Source organism: Leuciscus leuciscus (genome assembly GCF_965113295.1).
Source record: "Leuciscus leuciscus genome assembly, chromosome: 3".
In the NCBI taxonomy this organism is placed as follows: domain Eukaryota; kingdom Metazoa; phylum Chordata; class Actinopteri; order Cypriniformes; family Leuciscidae; genus Leuciscus; species Leuciscus leuciscus.
This window is the reverse complement of record NC_138727.1, coordinates 54,898,816-54,921,408: the sequence shown is the minus strand read 5'-3', so window position 1 is coordinate 54,921,408 and position 22,593 is coordinate 54,898,816. Positions and strand designations below refer to the sequence as shown.

The window sequence follows — 22,593 nt, the reverse complement described above, 5'->3', positions numbered from 1 at the left end:
AGCTGGGCAAAAAGGAGAAGTCGGCGCGCTTCTCTTATCAGACTCTGACTGATGGGTGAACAGCCTTTCTTGCAAGAAATAAAGATCTTTTATAACTTTTGAAATTTCCAGCTGTCTTCCAATTATTATTTAAAGTCATGAAAGTAATTTCCACGACAGTGTTTATATGTACTGTTGTTGCATTATGTTTATATTATATTTTTGGATTTTTAATATGTTTTTACTATATTTAATGTATTTATTACTATAGGCTATTTATTCAGTTGTTTTAAGGATATTGTCTAAAATTAATTAAAGTCTACTAGAATTAAATTTCCCTCTAACATTTGCTCTTTTCGTGAAGTATTTGTTTATACTCAATTTGGGTTTCATTCATTTATTGATAAGCTCTAGCACAACATTCATCCCAGAGTCTAAAAGTTGTAGCCTATATGATTATTATAGACATTAAATGTCCTATTTGTATTAATGCAGTAATATGATGTGCACCTAACTATATAAAGATGGTAAAGAAACTATCAACTTATTTGAGCACCACAAAAACAAATAAAAGGTGTGTGAAGTGTAAACTATAGTTAATTTAATGTTATTAACTGTCAGACCTCTATTGTAGCCTACTTGTCAGTTTATTTGGTACACTGAAAAATCTAATGTAGTCTCATGACATCCCTACAATAGTTCACATAACTTTTTGTGAGTTAGTACTTTATGTAGTCTGTTGATAAGTTGCCTATGATACATTATAATAAATTTGTATTATTACTTTTCATTTGGATATACCTAACTATTACTAAGTCCACATAAGTATATGGGCAGTTTATGAGGAAAGAATAATTAGAAAAACATACAAAGCTGAAGAGACATGCTTATATGGCACGTCTGGCAATTGCAATGGCAATTCAAGCTGTTCCATTTTGATTTAGGCTACACTAATTTACAATTGATTTACACCTTTCAACCGTTTTTCCTGCTTTTCATTTAAATTGTAGCTGAGTGGGTTTATTGCTAGATTGTTCTTAATGAAAAGAGGCAGTTCTTTCCACATATTTTATTTTATTTTAAACGACGTAAATATAATCACAGTAGGTAATGTTACCTGAACCACATATTAATATGTTTAATAGTTTTTTAAATAAAAAAGAGGCAGTTGTTTAATATTATATTCAATTTCATTATACATTTAAAGTGAAAATAATCAGAGTAGGTACATATTAGTTTTTTAATACTAATATATTTAATATATTGAAAATAAAAAAGAAGTTAATTCAAGTAAAGCATGCAGGCCTATTGCATGCTGAGTGACGCTATCAAGTACGCTGCCGTTCCATTTGTAGAATGACTGGACTCGATCGCGTCCTCCCGTCCTCGAGAAGTCATTCTGAGTCGAACTTGGCAAGTCCAAACTCGGAAGGACGGAAGTCCAGACTCTGCGAACTTGGTATTGAGAAGCGGCTTAAGTTTTACCTAGCCGCGTTAACACGAAACAGGAAACTCATGAATATTTATGTTCTGTCCAGTGCAACCGAATATCCTAAAACTCGAACCAAAACGCGTCCAAAACGCGCCCGATCCCGACAAAGGCAAGTGGAGGCTACACCAGAAATGTCCTTAGGTTCTTCTGCAGAAATAACCAGTCAGTCATTGTCAGAAATAACCAGTCATTGTCAGAGGTAACCATTCAGTGAAAAAAAAGACTTTAAGTTTCACTTTTAGTGCGTCATGACTCATGATCAAGCCTGCTTGTTAACTTCAGGAAGTGAAGAGAAACTTGGTGGAGCTCATCGTGATTCTTCACACAGGTGAGTAGATGTTAACCCTCTACTGCATAGCGTTGCCCCCAGGCAACGGAAAGTTTTCTTAAGCCCTGTGTTCAGTACATTTTTCTTTAAATGATTGCAACCAATTAGAATGTTTGAAAAAGTATCAAAGAACAGTCCAATAAGGTTTGGGAGTCACTATCAAGCACCATTTGAAGGCGGGACGTCCTTTTCTGACACATGGTCACAGGAGCACATGGTGTGAGATGAAAGCAAGATTATTTGCTTTAGTAATCATATTTAAAATGACATGAACTGTACATAAAAAATATGTGTGTGTGTATGAAGGTGTAGAGAAGCCTTTTGGCAGGTTTTGTGAATTTATTTTTATTTTGCATGTTCACAAATTCAGTTTTTCTTCTTGTTGCCTCAGGGCAACGTTATGCGATAAGGGGTACTTTTCAAGGATGTCTTGGACAATACCTCACAATGGCAAATAATGTGTTACAAGTAGGGAAGATGTAGGGTTCCTGGGTGCACAGGAACACCCAAAGTCACCAAAGTGACACTAATGTGCAGCATCCACAGTCATGTTAGAACAGAAAGGGGCCATCTACAAACTGTTCCCACAAAGTTGGGAGCATGAAATTGTCCAAATTGTCTTGGTATGCTAAAGCATTAGGAGTTCCTTTCACTGGACCTAAGGGGCAAAGCCCAACCCCTGAAAAACAACCCCACACCATAATCCCCCCTCCACCAAACAACCCCACACCATAATCCCCCCTCCACCAAACAACCCCACACCATAATCCCCCCTCTACAAAACTTTACACTTGGCACAATGCAGTCAGGCAAGTACCGTTTTCCTGCCAAACCCAGACTCGTCCATTGGATTGCCAGTCAGAGTTATTTAAGTGTTTTTCCCTTTTTACTTAAATGATTTCTTGACATTTTTTAATAATTTTTTTTATTTTTGTATTGCTCTCTGAGAATTGTATAATGATCATTTTCTCTATGATTCTTTACCATTGTTGCATAACGTTGCCCTCAGGCAACAAAAAAATATTTTGGGGTGGGGGGGTTGGGGGAGGGACATTTTTCAATAAATCAATAAAATGTTCCCAAATGAGCCAGGAAATGATGTGAAATAATTTTTATCATGTGTCATCAAAATTCATGCAGTAGAGGGTTAAATGGGCTATAGGGTCTCCAGTCATGTAGCTATTAGTGTTCATATTGGTCATAGTTGTATATGACGCTCCAAGATTTGTTGAGTTTTGTGTATTATGTTGACATTGGTGTTGTGTTGGTGATCGGAGCGATTATAGACCTACGCACGTCACACCAGGTGTGCCTAAACACACACACTGTCAAAACTAGCACTGGAAGTTATTTAAATGAGATTAACATCACATCATGAAAAAATTGCTATGGTAAAATAATCTTATGAAATGCAAGTGACTGTACTGTGATCTGCCTGTAACGTGTTTTGTATTGTTGAGGAGTGTGTTAGTGTAGGCGCGTTAGGAGCTCAAAAATGAAAGTAGGCTAGTAAAAACTATTTCTACTTTTTTACAAAATGCAAATAATGAAATGTAGGCCTGTTTTGATCCGACAAGCCAGTGAAAGTAATGGAGTTCGTCGTTATTTTGACGGCTGTAGACCATTAGTGCCATATTGGCGCTCGGGCTTCAGTTTTTGACGCAGAGGAGTGAGGACAGGTTCTCTTACGAGAGGTCTCTCGTACTGCGTAAGATATCTTACGCTAGGGGAAAATCCTTTTTCCGCGAGATATTGAAGCCAAAAATTATCCTTAATTTTGTAATAATGCAAAACGCGTTGCAGCAGCAATGCAGACATAGGCGAGACAGCTCGCGCGCCTATTGGCTGCTCTGCGGCAACTGCAGCAGCCTATCGAGCGAGGCCTGGCGTGACGTCAGACCCAATCAGGGCACTTCGCGCCCGCTGCGTCACGTCCCGCCGAAATGGGCGTGGTCTAGGCCTATAAATATCGCTCGCAGGCAGCTATTATCTGATTTTTTCATCCTTCAAGCGAAGCACACGCATCGCTGGAGCTGGATTAGGAGCCGCGCCGTCGAGAGAGAGCACCTTCAGCGGGACGAGTCACTGAAGTCGCTGGCCGCGCCGCCTTCCTGCCTTCCTGCTGCGCTTTCCGGCGCTTATATCCTTCTCTTTATTACACTGTATTTCTGTGTGTGTGTGTCGCCGCCGCGACACACATTTCTAAAAGAGCTAGCGTCTTTTTAAAGATGCCTTCCTGCGGCTCGTGCAGAGCCACACTCAGCGACGGGGACCGCCACGTGATCTGCGTTTCCTGCCTGGGTGAGGAACATGCAGCTCTCGCGCTCGCTGACGGCGGATGCCCTCACTGCGAGCTGATGGCAATGGCGACTCTGAGGACTCGCCTAGCCGTCTTCACCGAGACTGCTCCCCCGCCCGCCGCGGCGTCGCGCCGTAAAAAGCGCCGTGCCCAGCGGGCCCCGGAACCCTCCCTCAGCCGCCAAAGCTCGCCGGTTCGCCCGCTTGCTTCCCCGGCTTCTTCTGTTTCGCTTCCTGACGGACAGCGGCCGCCGTCTGCCGCCGCTTCCGTTGATATCGCGGATGAGGAAGCCCTGCTGGGAGAGGATGATTCCTGCTCTATCCTGGCGTCAGGCAGTGAGGATTGGGCGGGCTCTGAGGACCCCGCGCCCCCTGCCCGCACTTCGTCAGGCAAGAGAGCTTCCATCGAGACGGAACTCATGCGAGTACTCGCACAGGCCGCGGCGAGCCTCGGCCTCGAGTGGTCTTCGCCTGAGCAGCCCGCTCACAACCGGCTGGATGGATTTTTCCTGCCTGGGGAGCGCGCTTCACCTGTGTCCAGACCGGCGCCTTTTCTTCCTGAGTTACACGAAGAAGTCGCCAAGTCCTGGAGCGCCCCCTATTCTGCTAGAGTGCGTCCTGCTGTTTCTTTGGCATTCTCCGCCGTTGACGATGCCAAGAACAAAGGATACCTCTCGCTGCCGCCGGTTGAAGAGGCGATAGCGGCCCACTTATGCCCGCCCTCCGCTGGACGGCGCGCTAAGCCGGCCCTACCCTCTAAAGCTTGCCGCACGACGTCGAGCTTGCTCCACCACGCTTTCTCCGCCGCCGGGCAAGCTGCGTCAGCGTTGCATACCATGGCAACGCTCCAGATCTTCCAGGCCGATCTCCTCCGTAAGCTGGATGAGGAAGGACCTGACGCGATCTGCGTGCCGGACTTAAGGAGTGCCACGGACCTCGCCCTTCGTGCTACTAAGTCCGCAGCGCAAGCCATTGGACGGACTATGGCTTCTCTCACCGTGTCTGAGAGACATCTATGGCTGACGCTCTCGGAAATGGCCGAGTCTGAGCGCACCGCGTTCCTCGACGCCCCGCTTTCCGCCGCAGGCCTCTTCGGATCCTCCGTCAAAGATTTCGCGGAGAGATTCGCAGAGGTACAGAAAGCGTCTCAGGCTATGAAGCACTTCCTCCCGAAGCGCTCCAGCTCTGCAGCAGGCCGTGCGAAACCGTCTGCTCAGAGCTCACAGCCACAGCCACCGTCCACCGCCTCCACTTCACAGCGCCGCCAGGCCAGAAGCGCGAGACCGCGCTCCCGCTCATCCGGTCGCCGCCCCGCAGGACGCGGCCCGCGACCTAAGGTTACGGTGAAGCCCGAGGCCCCGAAGTCGTCCTAGCACAGCTAGGAAAACGACGGTGTTCCAGTCCCGCTGCGGCCGGACTCACACCAAAGCTATTCGCTCGTCCAGTTCCAGAAAATGTGACTGTTCCAGTGTTTTCTGCAGCCAACAAGTCGGTTCTGTCACCCGCTTGCCTGCACACAAATGCCGTTTTCACGGCTACCCAGATAAATCCCCAAAAGAGCGTATTTTCTGGTGTCCCGGCCACGGCCGATGGTGTTTCGTGTGTAGTAAGAATGCCCACTGCCCAGTGCCCATCCCTACACATAAGCACAGCCTGTCACACAGGGCTCGCGCACATAAAACCGACTCAGGTCGGTTGCGCTTCAAACATGGTGAATGTGCCCACTACCCAGTGCCCACTAACACCACGTTATGCATGTCTCACGGTTTCTGTAAAAACGAAACCAACGTGCACTCGCTTCACGCAAGCGAACGATGTTTTCGGTGTGATAAATGTGCCCGCTGTCCCGCGCCCACATCCACACATAGACATGACAGTTCCCACGGGAACCGCCCAGCCCTCCCCCTCGCGGTTAACCACCGTAGAGGAGTCGAGCGCGGGCAATCTGCCCGCTGTCATCAGCGCGCCCCATGCCTCAAATGTCACGAGCGACACGCTTGTGTTACAGCACACAGAAGCTTCTCCATCGCTGAGCGAGCGGAGCGCGCTTCGTATTCGACCCCTAGCTATCCATGCAGACGCATGGGCAAAGCTGCCCGGGGTTTCGAAGTGGGTGCTGAACATTATAAAAAGAGGCTATTCGCTGCAGTTTCGCCGACGCCCTCGCCGCTATGTGGCGCGCGTCGAGACCACGGTAAAAACAGAAGTAGCACATCTACTTCGAGCCGAAGTGACGAAACTATTGAGAAAAGGGGCCATAGAACCCCTCTCTCAAGATCAGAGCGAAGGAGGGCTATACAGCAGATACTTCCTGGTACCGAAAAAAGACGGGGGTCTCAGACCCATACTAGATCTAAGGCAACTGAACAAAGTGCTTGTGAAGCGACAGTTCAGGATGCTCACGACCAGGCAAATCCTTGTGCAGATTCGCCAAGGAGATTGGTTTGTGTCAATAGATCTGAAAGACGCGTATTTTCAAATACAGATAGCGTCACGTCACAGGCGATTTTTGAGATTCGCCTTCGAGGGCCAGGCATATCAGTACACAGTCCTGCCGTTCGGTTTGTCCCTAGCACCCCGTACATTTACGAAGTGCATGGACGCGGCGCTCGCACCCCTCAGAATGAGAGGCATGCGAGTGCTGAATTATTTGGACGATTGGCTGATTCTAGCGCAATCTCGCGCAGTGCTCATAGAACACACGACCATTTTACTCGATCACCTCGAGGATTTGGGTCTGAGTGTCAATTGGGCGAAGAGCTCCCTGTCACCCAGTCAGAAAATATCTTTCCTGGGCACAGAACTGGACTCACTATCCATGATAGCGCGACTATCACAACAGCGCGCGGTAGACATTCGACGCACAGCGAACTCTTTTCGCTGCGGCGCGTCTGTCCCGCTCAAAAGATTTCAGAAGATGCTAGGTCTCATGGCCTCAGCATCGTCAGTACTCCAGCTGGGTCTGCTCCGCATGCGCCCGCTGCAGTTTTGGCTGAAAGCGCGAGTCCCACGCAAAGCGTGGGCACCCGGTTTGCTTCGCCTCAGGGTCAATCAGAAATGCGTTACAGCTCTGAAACCCTGGAAAGCGAACGACTGGTACCAATCAGGTGTAAGCCTGGGGACTTCCTCGAGGGTGAAAGTGGTGTCCACGGACGCGTCCACCTCGGGATGGGGAGCGCTGCTCGAGGGCAGACCGTTCTTCGGCCAGTGGTCAGAACGGGAGAAGCTCCTGCACATAAACTGCCTCGAAATGCTGGCAGTAGACAACGCGCTGACGCGTTTTTGTCCCCAAATAAAAGGTCACCACGTCTTGGTCCGCTCGGACAACATGTCTGTGGTATCCTACATAAATCGCCAGGGCGGCATCAGATCCGAGAGACTGTACAGGCTGGCAGAACGCCTCCTGGTATGGGCTCAGTGCAACCTGCGCTCGCTCAGAGCAGCGCACGTGCCAGGGATCATGAATATAGGACCAGACAGACTGTCCAGGAACAATGTTCCGGCAGGCGAATGGTCCCTACACCCACAGACAGTCCAACTGCTGTGGAAGAAATTCGGCAGAGCGGAAGTGGACCTGTTTGCGTCTCAAGAAAACGCTCACTGTCAAGAATTTTTCTCCAAGAGCAGGAGCGCGCTGGCCCATGTGTGGCCCCGCCGCCCGCTCTATGCTTTTCCCCCCGTCTCTCTCCTGCCTCAGGTGATAGAACGGATCAGGGAAGAAGGATGCTCAGTACTGCTGGTAGCACCGTTCTGGAAAAACCAACCTTGGTTCCCAGCCGTGATGCAGTTAGCAAGTACTGCCCCGTGGCCAGTACCAGTGAGGAGAGATCTCCTCTCACAGGCCCGCGGCTCGATCTGGCATCCTCACCCGGATCTATGGTCCCTTCATGTCTGGGCCATCAACGGGTACATGTTGGACTCCCTAAAGGAGTATTAAACACGATCACGCAGGCTAGAGCTCCGTCTACAAGACGACTCTATTCTTCGAAATGGTCAGTGTTTTCGGGCTGGTGCACAGCCCGTGGTGTGTCACCCACAAATTGTGATGTGACGGAGGTGCTTTCCTTCCTACAAGAGCTGTTGGATGGGGGCAGGGCCCCCTCCACGCTCAAAGTTTATGTGGCGGCTATAGCAGCGTTCTCAGAAACAACGCTTGGTCAGTCAATAGGAAGGAACGATTTAGTCATCCGCTTCCTTAAAGGAGCTAAGAGACTGAATCCTCCCAGACCTCCCTCAGTCCCCGTATGGGACCTTTCTACGGTTCTGGAAGCCATGAAAGGTGCGCCATTTGAGCCTTTACAGTCAATCGATTTGAAACACCTGTTTTTCAAAACGGTGTTTTTGCTGGCTCTCGCTTCGGTGAAGCGCATAGGGGATCTGCACGCGCTCTCTGTGAGCGCGGCGTGCATGGAGTTTGGGCCCAATGACTCAAAAGTTATACTCAAACCTAAGCACGGTTATGTTCCAAAATCCCTCAACACACCGTTTAGGGCGCAGATTATCTCTCTGTCAGCCCTACCGGTCCCTGATGAGGAAAGAGACGCGAGCCTCCTTTGCCCAGTCAGGGCATTACGAGCTTATGTGTCTCGCTCGTCTGTTTTCAGACAGACGGAACAGCTCTTTGTTTCGTTTAGCGGACGTTCTAAGGGACTAGCCGCGTCGAAACAGAGCCTATCCAGATGGATAGTTGATGCTATAGCGCTGGCATACGCCTCCAAGGGCATGCAGTGCCCTTTGGGTGTCAGAGCGCATTCCACAAGAGGCATGGCCTCTTCGTGGGCTTGGTCGAGTGGGATTGCCTTGCAAGATATTTGTATGGCGGCAGGCTGGGCCTCCCCGTCTACATTTATAAGGTTTTATAACCTAGAGGTTCCCGCCCTGCAGGCCAGGCTGCTGTCGGTCTAGACTACCAGTATCATCTGACCTGATGCGTTCAGCTCAGAATGCTGCGTTTACTGAGCACAGCTCAATTTTCGACAGTTTAAAGCTGGGCAAACTGTGTAAGACCCACATTTTTTTTTCCCATCTGTTCAGGCCGTACCCCGCCCTGTCTGTATGATGAAATTTGCGTCCCTTCGACGCTACTTTATGTGGAAAAGTGAGGCTGCACCCCTCCTTCTTCCCGGACTCTCTGTGAGTTCACTGAGTGTTTGTGCACTATATGTACCCCGGGCTTTCGCCCTTGGGTCTTTGGTTTCAGATCTCAGCACGCACGGCGTTTTACACTGGGTCCCCTAGCGTAAGATATCTTACGCAGTACGAGAGACCTCTCGTAAGAGAACGTACTCGGTTACTAACGTAACCTCGGTTCTCTCTAGAAGAGGGAACGAGTACTGCGTATCTTGCCGTGCATGCACACGCTCTGGTTGCTTCGATGATGAAAAACCAGATAATAGCTGCCTGCGAGCGATATTTATAGGCCTAGACCACGCCCATTTCGGCGGGACGTGACGCAGCGGGCGCGAAGTGCCCTGATTGGGTCTGACGTCACGCCAGGCCTCGCTCGATAGGCTGCTGCAGTTGCCGCAGAGCAGCCAATAGGCGCGCGAGCTGTCTCGCCTATGTCTGCATTGCTGCTGCAACGCGTTTTGCATTATTACAAAATTAAGGATAATTTTTGGCTTCAATATCTCGCGGAAAAAGGATTTTCCCCTAGCGTAAGATATCTTACGCAGTACTCGTTCCCTCTTCTAGAGAGAACCGAGGTTACGTCAGTAACCGAGTACGTTTTCCTTCTGCTTATTTTCTTTCTGATCGATTAAAGATTTACTAGTTTAAAGATGAACTAGTAAAATGCACATGATGAACGCCACCACACAAAGTCATATTACCACTGCTAACTGGGGATTTTAATACATTTTGATGAACTTGCTTGCTTTTATTTCTAAAATTCAGTCTTTAATTATTTTCCCCCCAATAATATTAGGGGTGTAACGGTACACAAACATGACGGTTCGGTACGTACCTCAGTATTGAAGTATTCGGTACAGCAGGGGGAGAAAACTAAACACAAAATTACTTTTTTTCTTTTTTCTTTTAAAATAAACTGGGTTTTTTTTACCAATATGTACGTGTTAATAAATTATATTATTAAAAAAATTATATGGAGCCCTTAATTACACATTACTATAATATTTAAGGTACCAATTAACAACAGAGCTCAAATTATTAAAGGTCCCATGGCATGCTACTTTTTGTAGGCTTTAATATAGGCCTTAGTGGTCCCTAGTACTGTATCTGAAATCTCTTTCCAAAAATTCAGCCTCGGTGCAGAATTATAGCCACTACAAGCCAGTCCCAGAATGAGCTTCCTTCAAACGGGCCGTTTCGGTGTCTGTAACTTTAAATACTAATGAGGAGGAGAAAGGTGGCGCGAGGTGGAGGGTGGGTGTGGCCTTGACCATGTTGCGCAACGGTACCGTGGCGTGCATGTTTACGTTGGATATAGCAATGGCACGAAGACACGCAGTCTTTCAAGCATTTCAGTTTGACCCAGAATCTGATCCAAATGGAGAAGCAACGGATGAAGAAGTTGCAACTCAGCGGCTCCAGCAGGACGTTTCCGAATGGTTAGTTTAAAATATTATGTCTGGATACGGTACTTTATTCGGATGGTTTACAGTTATTATCTTGTAGCTAACGCGAACCTACTGTTGCCTTTTCATGAGAGATCTGTAACGTCTGTATTTATCTTATTACAATTACATCAAGCTCTGCGATCTTGAAATGCGGATATCGCGCGCGCCATATAACCAACAGGAAAACTGTTATCCAAATAACAAAGACGTGTACAACACTCGCGTTACAGTGTGTGTATTCACACACATAAACTGCATAGATAATGTTACAGCCACATTCTATGTGTAAAATCTAGGTAACCATAAACAGTAAAGCAACACACTTATATAATCATTAGTTGACTTACTTGTCCGAGGTGTGTAGCTGAGCCAAAGAGAGTGATCCAGACTTTAGTTTCAGACGTTCAGCAAGCCCAGCTCTGTATTGACCCTTCGGTGTTCATTTGTACATCCAATTATTGAGCAATTGTTATGCTTCGCTCGCTCAAAAGCCATGATATCTCTCGTGGACAAACTAAAATCGCGCGCGTGCGTTCCTACTTCCTAGCGCATTTTCTCATGGGCGGAAAATATTCTCTGGGCGGGCAAAGCAGAGACAGGGGAGGTAACATTTCCTCCTTATGACGTCATAAGGAGGAGATTCAAGATCAGCGCGTATGAGCTTCCATTTTCTCAAAGGCAGAGAAAGATAGCAAAAGCTCGATTTACACCGATTGAAATTTTTAGAAACTTGGGGACCATATACAGGCTAGGGGAACTCATATTAATGTTAAAAAACCTCAGAAAGTGAAAAGTTCATGTCATGGGACCTTTAAATTCAGTTGCTATTTATTTTTAGATATAATAAAAAAATAAATTAAAAAAATTGCACATAAGGCAGGTTTTCCATCAACTTCTAAATATAATTATAAAGTTAATTTTCTACTCCAATTCATTTTTATCATTTACACAGTGGCTGTCATAACTTGTAGTTAAATTTACTTGTAAATTTATTTAAACATACATTAAATAATCAAAACTGGGCGATTTAAATCGCGATATTGTTATGCGCATCTCGTCAGTAAAGCCGGTTCCTTGATTAGTAGTAAATCGCCATCACCTGCTTTCAGATGAAGCGGCATTTACTACAAAGAACCGTAGTTAACTGACAAGCTGAGCCATATCGCATTAATATCGCGGACGTATCGCCAGCGATAATTAATGCGATATGGCTCAGCTTGTCAGTTAACTACGGCTCTTTGTACACAGCAAAAACTCCAGTGTTAAATTAACACTCCTGGGAGTGTATGAGTCCACACTCAAGAGTGTTAAAGTTAATGAGATAATTAAGTGATTAATTTAGTGATGATTGAACATTATTGAAGACACCTGATGTTAACAAGCAGAATCACTGAAGGAGAAAATCACAAATTGTAAGCCACCGTTATGACGATCAATGGTTGCTTTAGTTGGACTCTTGACCCATATATTATTAACTTTAGACAATGTTTGTCTGTTGTTTCTGAATTATAATCGCCAGTTGAACAAAGAAAAAAGTGATCTGATGGTGTTGGTTATATTATGACAATCATCATTTGAACTTGATCACTGAACTCATTAAAATCCTTCTTTCTGACTTCGATTTATGTTGTTGGTTACAGCATAACTGTGAATCTGCATAAATGCCCAGAATTTTTGATATAATATAAAGGATTTCTTAAAAGTTGTTTAAAAAAAAAAAATCATTCTTTTAGGCACACACAGACTCAAGATTCAGTCTATGCATCTCAACAATGGTGAGGAGCAGAATATTCAATTAGGAAAAGTACATTACATAGACAATTCAGATCATAATTTATTCATACCGCAATGCATGATGGGAGCCATTAATGAGTTGTGATTGGTGGCAGCCACTGCAACATGCTTTATTATTGTCACCATTGTTGAGATTCACAGGCTGATTATTGATGTCTGTGTTTTAAATGATTTTATCTGAATGTCTTTTGATCAGAACAATGTTTATTAAATATTTTGAATTATAAGTAAAGTACTGATAATCATAGGCTGAAGAATCACAAAGCTGCTGCTAACAAGTTAACCCTCTGGGGTCTGAGGTGTTTTTGGGGTCCTTGAGATGTTCTGACATGCCCTGACATTTGTGCTTTTTTCAGTTGCTTATAAACATATTAATGGCAAAAAAAAATTACACACTATTTAGCACAAACAGGGCTACCATAATATGTGAGCAACAAGAATGTACATGTCTGCATTTTTGAGAGAATAATGTTTATGCGTGGTTATTGAAAAAACTAAAAACTAAAGTTTCTGAAATAAGGCCATAAAACACATACTAAATATGTGCCAATAAGACTTTTGTCTAATAGATGTCATTGCCTAGTGTTTTTTCTTCAAAATGATGTGAAAATCACCCTGCCCTTATCATTCACATAACACAATACATTGATTTGAATTTTGCAAAGCACTTTCTGTTTGGAAAGGCAATATGCGGAGTGGGCGTCACAGATCATGCATATTTAGTGGTTCACACCTTAGGAGACAATGGGGCCTGCATACTTAATGACCCTTTCATTCAGGTGAGTCACTGAGCCACAAGAATGCAAGAGCAACAGTTGGAAGCATCTCAATTCTTTTTTATTTTTCCACATATTGTGCTTGCAATTTGGCCTATAATATCCAAGGAAAACATGTCTAGTAATTGTGCAGTTAATTCTCATACTGTATTTTCAGGTTTGGAATATTTATCCTCTCCCCAAATTTGTCACTAATAAAACACAATAAAAATTATTTAAAGAAAAGGCTTATATTTACCTTTTAATAGTTTGTTTACATCTACCTTGTAAATATATTTTTTTATTAAAAAGGTTACAATTACAACAACAATTCAAGTGTAATCTTTCTTTGTAAAAACTAAAGTATACATTTTATCATACATATTTCAAAGTTAAAAAGGTTACAACAACAATAATTACAATTTCAACAATATTTCAAGTGTACTCTTTCTTTGTAAAAAAAAAGATTATAGGCCTACATTTTATCTATGTATTCATTACTTTGAATATAGCCAACATTGGAACAGCTAACATCTTAGTTGATGACTTTATTTTTGACAAAAATAGTAGGCTATTTTATATATAGAAATTGCTAAACAAAAGCTTATTTGATGTGGCAGTATATTCTACAGTAAAAACTGTACCCAAATCTACTAAACAAAATGTTGTCTTTCATATTTCGCCTGACTGTAATGTTGTGAACGCACCGGAGAAATGCACATTTATTAGGCTACATAGTTTTTTTGTTTTGGATGGTTTTGTTTAGAACCAGCTTTCTGTAAATATATTAAATTTTTTTTAGACATGTGAGGCGAGTAGGCTACGGGTTCATGATGATCTCCAGTTCAGACCTTATGTTGTGATTGCTATAGCCTATATTTACTTTAAATCCAGGAAATTTGTTAATGAAAAAATTATTAAAATTAAGATACAATTGATACAAAACGAAATTCGTTTTAAAGAAAGGATTTGTACTTTCTGTTTTGAGGTCTCTGTGAATGTTTGAAAGTATTTTAGTGCTTAGAGCGCTCGCGTCCATAATGGAGAACTGTCACGTAATATTGTTTTTTTCCTCATAAATGCGAACACGAAAAATAAAAGACAAAAGACTTTTAAGTAAAACTTACTCCGAAATTGTGTCCTCGCCGGAATTCGCTCTTCAATATGCTGCCGTTCGTCGTCTGTTACAATCTTCCTCTGAGGAAACAACCCGGTATCGTGCATTCTTCCTCGCTGTCCAGAATCATCTGAAGGGCGTCTTTATTACCGGAGAAGCGTGCCATACTCAAAACGCGATGAACTATCAGTAAGTCTGATAGAAACTGTGTTTTTATGGCATTGATCGGGGGGCGTATACTAGATCACCTAAACTATTTACATGTGAATCGCGCCGGGGGCGGGGCGCCCGCAGCTGATTATAAAGATAATGAGGCAGAAGGAAAAACGGTACCTCTCCTTGCTTTCAAACGGATTACATGAGTTGAAAACATTTGTGTTTTATATAAATTACTTCATTTAAAAGAAGAGATTTCAAGCTTCATAAAGACATATCTCACTCACGTGTCTGTGTGAGAAGTATTCGCTGAGTTATGATTCATTTTCGGACGCGTTTCGGAATGGACTACACGGACAGAGAGAAGGCAGAACCTAGCTTCGTGTTTATTTTTCTTTATTTGGCAAAAAGCACCACACTTTGTTTTTATTGTGAGTATACACAAAAATAATACACATTTAACAGAATCGATTGATGTATGAAACTTGCTTGTAATATCAAAGTCAACAGAGCAAAATTAATTTCTTTTGAACTGAACTGAAAAAAATCCAGCAAAACGCGTGGGCACGTTTCTCGACCTCAGAGGGTTAAACCAAACTATCTCAATAAGTTTCCTTTTTCAGATCACAGCATGATTATGTCAAAACATAACCAACACTATAAGATCATATTTTACTTTGTTCATTTACTGTTATAAATCAATAACAGCAGACAAACAACAGTAAATATTAAAGTAAACATATAAGGGCCAAGAGCCCAACTAAAGCAAACACCCATCGCCTTAATGGTAACTTACAATTTGTGATTTTCTTCTTCTGTGATTCTGCTTGTTAACATCAGGTGTCTTCAATAATGCTCAATCATCACTAAATTAATCACTTAATTATCTCCTCAGCCCTAAATGCCGCTTCATCTGAAAGCAGGTGATGGTGATTTACTACTAATCAAGGAACCGGCTTTACTGACGAGATGCGCATAACAATATCGCGATTTAAATCACCCAGCCCTAACTAACAGGTTAAATAAATATAATAAATATGCTTATACAGTGCATATATGAAATGCTCCTCTTTAGAGTTCATTTCTCTAGCGAACTAACCTGCTGTCGACACTAAATGCCTGTGGTAAATGTAATGCTATACGTGAGATATTATTCTCAAGCTGTTTTATTGATATTTTTCTGCAGTTGAAACAGTGGTTGAGAGATTGATCGATTGTCTCTTCTTCTTCTGCACATTTTACTGGTATCAAACAGCATTGCAATGCCGCGTGTCCCCTTCTGGATTGGAGTTTGGATCGCCTGTAACTGAATTAGGGCTGGGCGATTTAAATCGCGATATTGTTATGCGCATCTCGTCAGTAAAGCCGGTTCCTTGATTAGTAGTAAATCACCATCACCTGCTTTCAGATGGAGCGGCATTTAGGGCTGATGAGATAATTAAGTGATTAATTTAGTGATGATTGAGCATTATTGAAGACACCTGATGTTAACAAGCAGAATCACAGAAGAAGAAAATCACAAATTGTAAGTTACCATTAAGGTGATGGGTGTTTGCTTTAGTTGGGCTCTAGACCATTATATGTTTACTTTAATATTTTAATATTGTCTGCTGTTATTGATTTATAACAGTTAAATGAACAAAGTAAAATGTTATCTTATAGTGTTGGTTATGTTTTGACATAATCATGCTGTGATCTGAAAAAAGGAAACTTATTTAGATAGTTTGGATTTTCTTATTAGCAGCAGTTTAGTGATTCTTCAGGCTATGATTATCAGTACTTTACTTATAATTCAAAATATTTAATAAACATTGTTCTGATCAAAAGACTTTCAGATAAATTAATTTAAAACACAGACATCAATAATCAGCCTGTGAATCTCAACAATGGTGACAATAATAAAGCATGTTGCAGTGGCTGCCACCAATCACAACTCATTAATGGCTCCCATCATGCATTGCGGTATCAATAAATTATGATCTGAATTGTCTATGTAATTTACTTTTCCTAATTGAATATTCTGCTCCTCACCATTGTTGAGATGCATAGACTGAATCTTGACATCTGTGTGTGCCTAAAAGAATGATCTTTTTTTTAAAACAACTTTTAAGAAATCCTTTATATTATATAAAAAATTCTGGCCATTTATGCAGATTCACAAACCAACAACATAAATCGAAGTCAGAAAGAAGAATTTTAATGAGTTCAGTGAACAAGTTCAAATGATGATTGTCATAACATAACCAACACCATCAGATCACTTTTTTTTTAATTATAATTATAATTATAATTCGATTATAATTCAGAAACAACAGACAAACAAAATCTAAAGTTAATAATATATGGGTCAAGAGTCCAACTAAAGCAACCATTGATCGTCATAACGGTAACTTACAATTTGAGATTTTCTCCTTCAGTGATTCTGCTTGTCAACATCAGGTGTCTTCAATAATGTTCAATCATCACTAAATTAATCACTTAATTATCTCATTAACTTCAACACTCTTGAGTGTGGACTCATACACTCCCAGGAGTGTTAATTTAACACTGGAGTTTTTGCTGTGTACAAAGAGCCGTAGTTAACTGACAAACTGAGCCATATCGCATTAATTATCGCTGGCGATACGTCCGCGATATTAATGCGATATGGCTCAGCTTGTCAGTTAACTACGGTTCTTTGTAGTAAATGCCGCTCCATCTGAAAGCAGGTGATGGTGATTTACTACTAATCAAGGAACCGGCTTTACTGACGAGATGTGCATAACAATATCGCGATTTAAATCGCCCAGCCCTAAACTGAATGTATTTGTTGTGTGACTGCATGCACCGAGCCGTGACGTCCTTACTGTACGTTTGGGACGAATACATGTACCCAGGGGTGCTGCAAAGACCCCGCATTTTGAGGGGGCCCCTGAGGTCTAATAATTTAAACAATCAGAAAATGTTCATATAAACACGCAGCAACATCTCTGCATCCCCCTCTAGTTACGCTGGCTATGCTTTTACCGCCTCGCCTCAGCCGACTTAATCAAACTGGCGCAGCGCTTATTCACAGTACTGTAGATAATGCATGATTTGATTTGTTAAACATGAAGAGGACTTTTCTGTCTGGCATGGCCGCTCACTCTAACCTTTAACCTAGATAAATGTGCGCTATTATTAGGTTAATCTCCAAGTGTTTGTGCGGAGTGTGGAAGCTGAAGAATAGCGCACTTTACTGCTTGACATGGAGGCGCCGGCGTCATCACAAATTTGAACCGGAACTCAGCGAATACTTGCCTTACAGACATAAATTGAAAAAAGCTTGAAATGTCTACTTTTAAACAAACCAATTCAAATCAAAACAAATACTCTCTGTTTATGTAATCCATATGAAAGGTGCATTTCTCTCTATAGGCGCGTTCACTGCAAATATGGCGAGTCAGCATCGTCAACTTCATCTATGCAGCTGAAACAGACTCAGAAAACACTAGTTATTAATAAACAATTAAAATGTCTCCTTCATATTTTTTTTTCCTGACACATTTATAATCATTACTTTTGCTGGTGCTTTTTGGTAAGCTTTATGCATGCGCTTGTATGTTGTGTAATTATGTCTAGGTAACAAAGATATGTTACCAAAAAATTTTTTTAGAAGGGCCTCATTCATTAATTTTGCCTGGGGCTCGACCTTAATGTAGACTCGCCTCTGCATGTACTGTTACACCCCTTATAAATATACAGTATATATATATAAATATATATATATATATTAGGGCTGGGGGAATTAACGCGTTAATCTTTGCGATTAATTTGAAATGTTTAACGCGTAAAAAAAAAATAACGCAATTGACGCAGCACTTTTTTTTTTTGCCTCGTTTTAATGATTTCCTGTTGCGTCTGCTATTAAAAAGGCCGAAATATGCCGTCCCGCCCCTCCATGTTCGGCGGTCAGGTTTCATTCTCGGGCAGCTTTCATGAGCGGGTCTTTTCCGCTCTGTATGTGCGTCGCGCTCTGTGCTCCGTGCGTGAGTGTGTGTGAGTGTGTGTGTGTGTGTGTCGGTCGGTCGGCGCGCTCTGTGCTCCGTGTGTGTGTGTGTGTGTGTGTTTGTCGGCTCGCTCTGTCGTTAATGGCCCAGCAGCGGCGAGCTCTCCGTTCCGTGTGTGTGTGTGTATGTGTGTGTGTGTGTGTGTGTGTCGGCGGCTCTGTCGTTAACGGCCCAAAGGCTTCAATCATGTACTAAGCACTGGAAAAGTAAAGTCCACTCAAGTAATGTGAAATTTCTCTGTTGACTTCTGTTTGCTGAGCTGGTATAGCCATGCTGGGCAACAATGGTAAAATGACCTGCTCTGATCACATGCTCTGGTAATAATAGCTTTGTAGGACTATATTTTGTTTTAATAATTAATAAAATAATAATAATAATAATAATCTGTTAAATTGATTATGTTGATTGATTATTGAAAAAGAATAATATATTGATATATTGATGTTTAATATTTTAATATAGGGCTATTTTCTGTTCCCTTTTTTTCCTGTGTTGTTTAATTAGGTGATTCTAAGTTTAAATATTGATGATTACAAGCTTGGGGGAAGCGCAATTAATTGCAATTAATTACAGAAATTGTGCAATTAATTAGTTAATTTTTTTTAATCGATTCCCAGCCCTAATATATATATATATATATATATATATATATGTATGTATACTTAAGCTGTGTAAAAGGCAGCAGGTTTCATTAATTTAATTAACAAAATATGTTTCCTCATAATAGATGGAGAGGAAAAAATCTACTCCATTCACAGACAAGATGCGGAGACACAGCATGGAAGAACCTCCTTATATGAGTATTATGCTGTTGGGCTCGACTGGATCAGGAAAGAGCGCTTCAGGAAACACCATCATAGGTGTTAGAGAAACATTTAAAGAAGATTTGTCTCCTGAGGCTGTGACCAGATTCTGTGAGTCAGCACAAACAGAGCTGGATGGACAAACAATCACAGTGATCGACACTGTAGGACTCTCTGATACATCAGTGAAGATCACAGACGCTCAAACTCAAATAGAGAAGATGCTTACTCTTCATAGTGTTGATGTGTTTCTGCTGGTGATCAAACTGGGTGAGACTTTCACAGAGAACAGTAAAGTTGTGAAATGGATCCAGAATAATTTTGGATCAAAGTTCTCAAATCACACAATAGTGCTCTTTACTCACGGAGATCAGTTACATGAGCCAATAGAGAGATATCTGGGAGAATGTGAAACACTGCGATCAGTAGTTGGTCAGTGTTCAGGACGTTATCATGTTTTTAACAACAAAGATGAAGATCGATCTCAGGTCACTGAGCTTCTGGAAAAGATTGAGTCACTGAGGATAAAGAATGCATACAAGAGATACACAGAACAGGACTATAAGAAGACTCAGAATGCTCTTCTACTCAAGAAATGTGCAGCAGTAGGAGGAGGATTAGGAGCAGCAGTAGGGGCAGTAGGAGCAATGGGAGGATATGTAGGAGTAGGTGGAGCAGCAGCAGGAGGAGGAGCAGCAGGAGCAGGAGTAGTGGCATCTATGATGGGAACTGCATTAACTGTTGGGAAAGTAGCAGTAATAGGAGCAGCAGGAGGTGCAGCTCTGGCAGCAGTAGCAGCGGGTGCTGGAGTCTATTTATTGGCAAGAAAATATAGCTCTAAAGAAAAAGATAAAAGTAAATAAAATACTGTATCATTACAAAACATGTAAATAACATTCTATTACATAGAACAAACTCATTTGAAATAAACACATTTACTTCCACATACAGTCAGTGCTTCAAAACAAGTAATTCAAGTAGGTTAACAGAAAAAAAATATATAAAAAAATATTGTACTAATAGACTATACTGATGTCATAGTCAGATTTTTAAAAAAAAAAATTTTTTAGTGTTGTAATATGTTTATTTACATTTCCCTATCCTTTTTACTGTTTTGTATCAACTTAAAGCCCATTCACACTGAACACAAAATGATTGATTGCCTTCAGCTAATTCACGTCTGCACGATAGGTGGCGCTGAACGAGAATACATTTTGCCTCGTGTATCTCGTATGTTTCCCATTTGGCATTCTTTATTGTTATAAAAATACCCCGAGCCGCATAAAAACACACACAGAGTAGGCTATATATATCGTCGTATTCATATATTTATTTGGCTTCACGTTTCATCTGTATGATTCTCTCAGCTCTAGAGCGAATGAGCTCTGACTCATAACAGACACGCACAGAAGAAAACAGCACTCGCTCTTCAGATCGCATAATTCAGTGGAAAATTAATAGAAATGATAATCTGTATAAAGAACATGTGAAAATAAATCTGTTCTCAGACACCAATGATTAAAATAACTCAACATCCATTCTCTTCTCTCTTCCGGAATACTTTTCTTCTGTGTTTTTTCAAAACAGCGCCACCACTCATTTCTTCTAAAATGTATAATGTGAATACTCATAACGTGGCTTTATGTACTAAGCATCAATCATTTTCTTTAACGATTTTCTATGGGAGGATTCCGCTTAACGTGTAATTATACGCATTGTGTTCATCTTCTGGGCTCATATTCTTTTCTGTACACTGTATACTTTATTAGTATGATATTTACTGAGTTTGGTCTTTTGCATAGAACAGAGAACCATGTGCAGACGTTGCTATCTCTGTGCTGTTAACTTTCAGAACCTGTACAAATTATATCAACTGGTTTTTAATGTATGTGCTGGTGATTCTGTGCTCTTAGTTTGAGGATTTTTTATTTTTTTTATTTTAAGGTTGTAAACCTGACACCTGTTTCCTTTTGTTGTTCTTCTTTAATTTAAAAAATTGTGTTTTCCACATTATTTGCCTTTTGTTATAATACGTGAAAAAATAATAAAGTACAATAATATATATTTTTTATATTTATGTATGTTTTTATTTATGTTAAGATTTTAGATGTGCAATTTGTTTCCTGTTATGTTCCTTTTTCATTTATTTATAGAAATTTGGCATACAGGCACACAGAAACTCCCAGTGTTAAAGGTATAGTTCACCCAAAAATGAAAATTCTGTCATCATATATTCACCCTCAAGTTGTTTCAAACCTGTATGAATTTATTTTTTCTGCTGAACACAAAAGAAGATATTTTGAAAAATGTCGGTAACCAAACAGTTGATGGACCCCAGTCACTTCCATAGTAGGAAAAAAAAATACTATGGAAGTCAATGGGGTCCATCAACTGTTTGGTTACAGACATTTTTCAAAATATCTTCTTTTGTGTTCAGCAGAAAAAAGGAATTCAGGGTGAGTAAATGATGACAGAATTTTCATTTTTGGATGAACTATCCTTTTAAATGAACCTACCGTTTGCTAGTTACAGACAGGACTGACGCTGGTTATAATCTGGCTATCAGCTTGTGAATGTGAGGCACAATTTAACATGGACAAACACAGAACATAATAATACTCACCGTTTCACACCAAAATAAACCAAACTATTTTTAATAGCTAGATTAATCTGTTAATCACTAAAAAAAATCTGATTTGGTTTGCAAATGTACATCGCTGAACTTACAAAGGCACGTGACAGTTTTACACATTTATACATAGTGAATGTCACATAGTATGCTATATAGGAAATTATTCTAATAAGGAATAGCCTAGTTGATGAAAAAATTAAATAAATGATGACATCATTTTTTTTCTCCCTCATGTTGTTCAAAACCTGTATGACTTTATTTTTTCTTCTGTGAAACAATAGTAATTTTCTGAATGTTCAATCTGCTTTTATATAATGTAATTTAACACTGGGAAATTTTCTTGAATTGTGACATAAGATGAGACTGGATATTCTTAGGGTGGTTTGAGGTATACACTGTAAAACATTGTTAAATTGTTAATGCAAATTGTTAAGCTACTGTTAAAGCAACATGCAGCATATCATCAATGTTTGTAGATTTTCTACATACTGTAAAAAAAAAAGGAGAGCTGAATGGTAGAATAGGCTGTAAATTAACAGTACACTACTGCCAAACACAGCTGTCAGTATTTTACCGTTATTATACAGCACAATTGTTTGCAGTGTAGCTTTGCAGAAAAAAAGACTTGCTAGG

At 41.5% G+C, this 22,593-nt stretch overlaps 2 protein-coding genes across 3 annotated transcripts in view; both read left to right on the top strand.

Moving 5' to 3' along the window:
* The first annotated feature begins 1,005 nt into the window (after positions 1 to 1,005).
* Positions 1,006 to 22,593, top strand: part of LOC309493773 — a 38,489-nt gene continuing 16,901 nt past the window's right edge. Inside the window, exons 1-2 of one of the 2 annotated variants that reach the window (XR_014204048.1) lie at positions 1,006 to 1,803; positions 2,940 to 3,478. Coding sequence is in view for 1 of the 2 variants with exons in the window: in XM_082163013.1 (XP_082019139.1) it covers positions 1,720 to 1,799 (80 nt within the window). In the remaining variant the exon portion in view is untranslated. Of the gene's footprint in view, positions 1,804 to 2,939; positions 3,479 to 22,593 lie in introns of those variants that run through there. The other variant, XM_082163013.1, reaches the window with a different exon arrangement.
* Positions 1,755 to 21,399, top strand: LOC309493792 (uncharacterized protein). The gene is made up of 2 exons (XM_082163037.1): positions 1,755 to 1,809; positions 19,261 to 21,399. Coding segments are annotated over exons 1-2 (933 nt in total). The 5' UTR covers positions 1,755 to 1,807; the 3' UTR covers positions 20,192 to 21,399.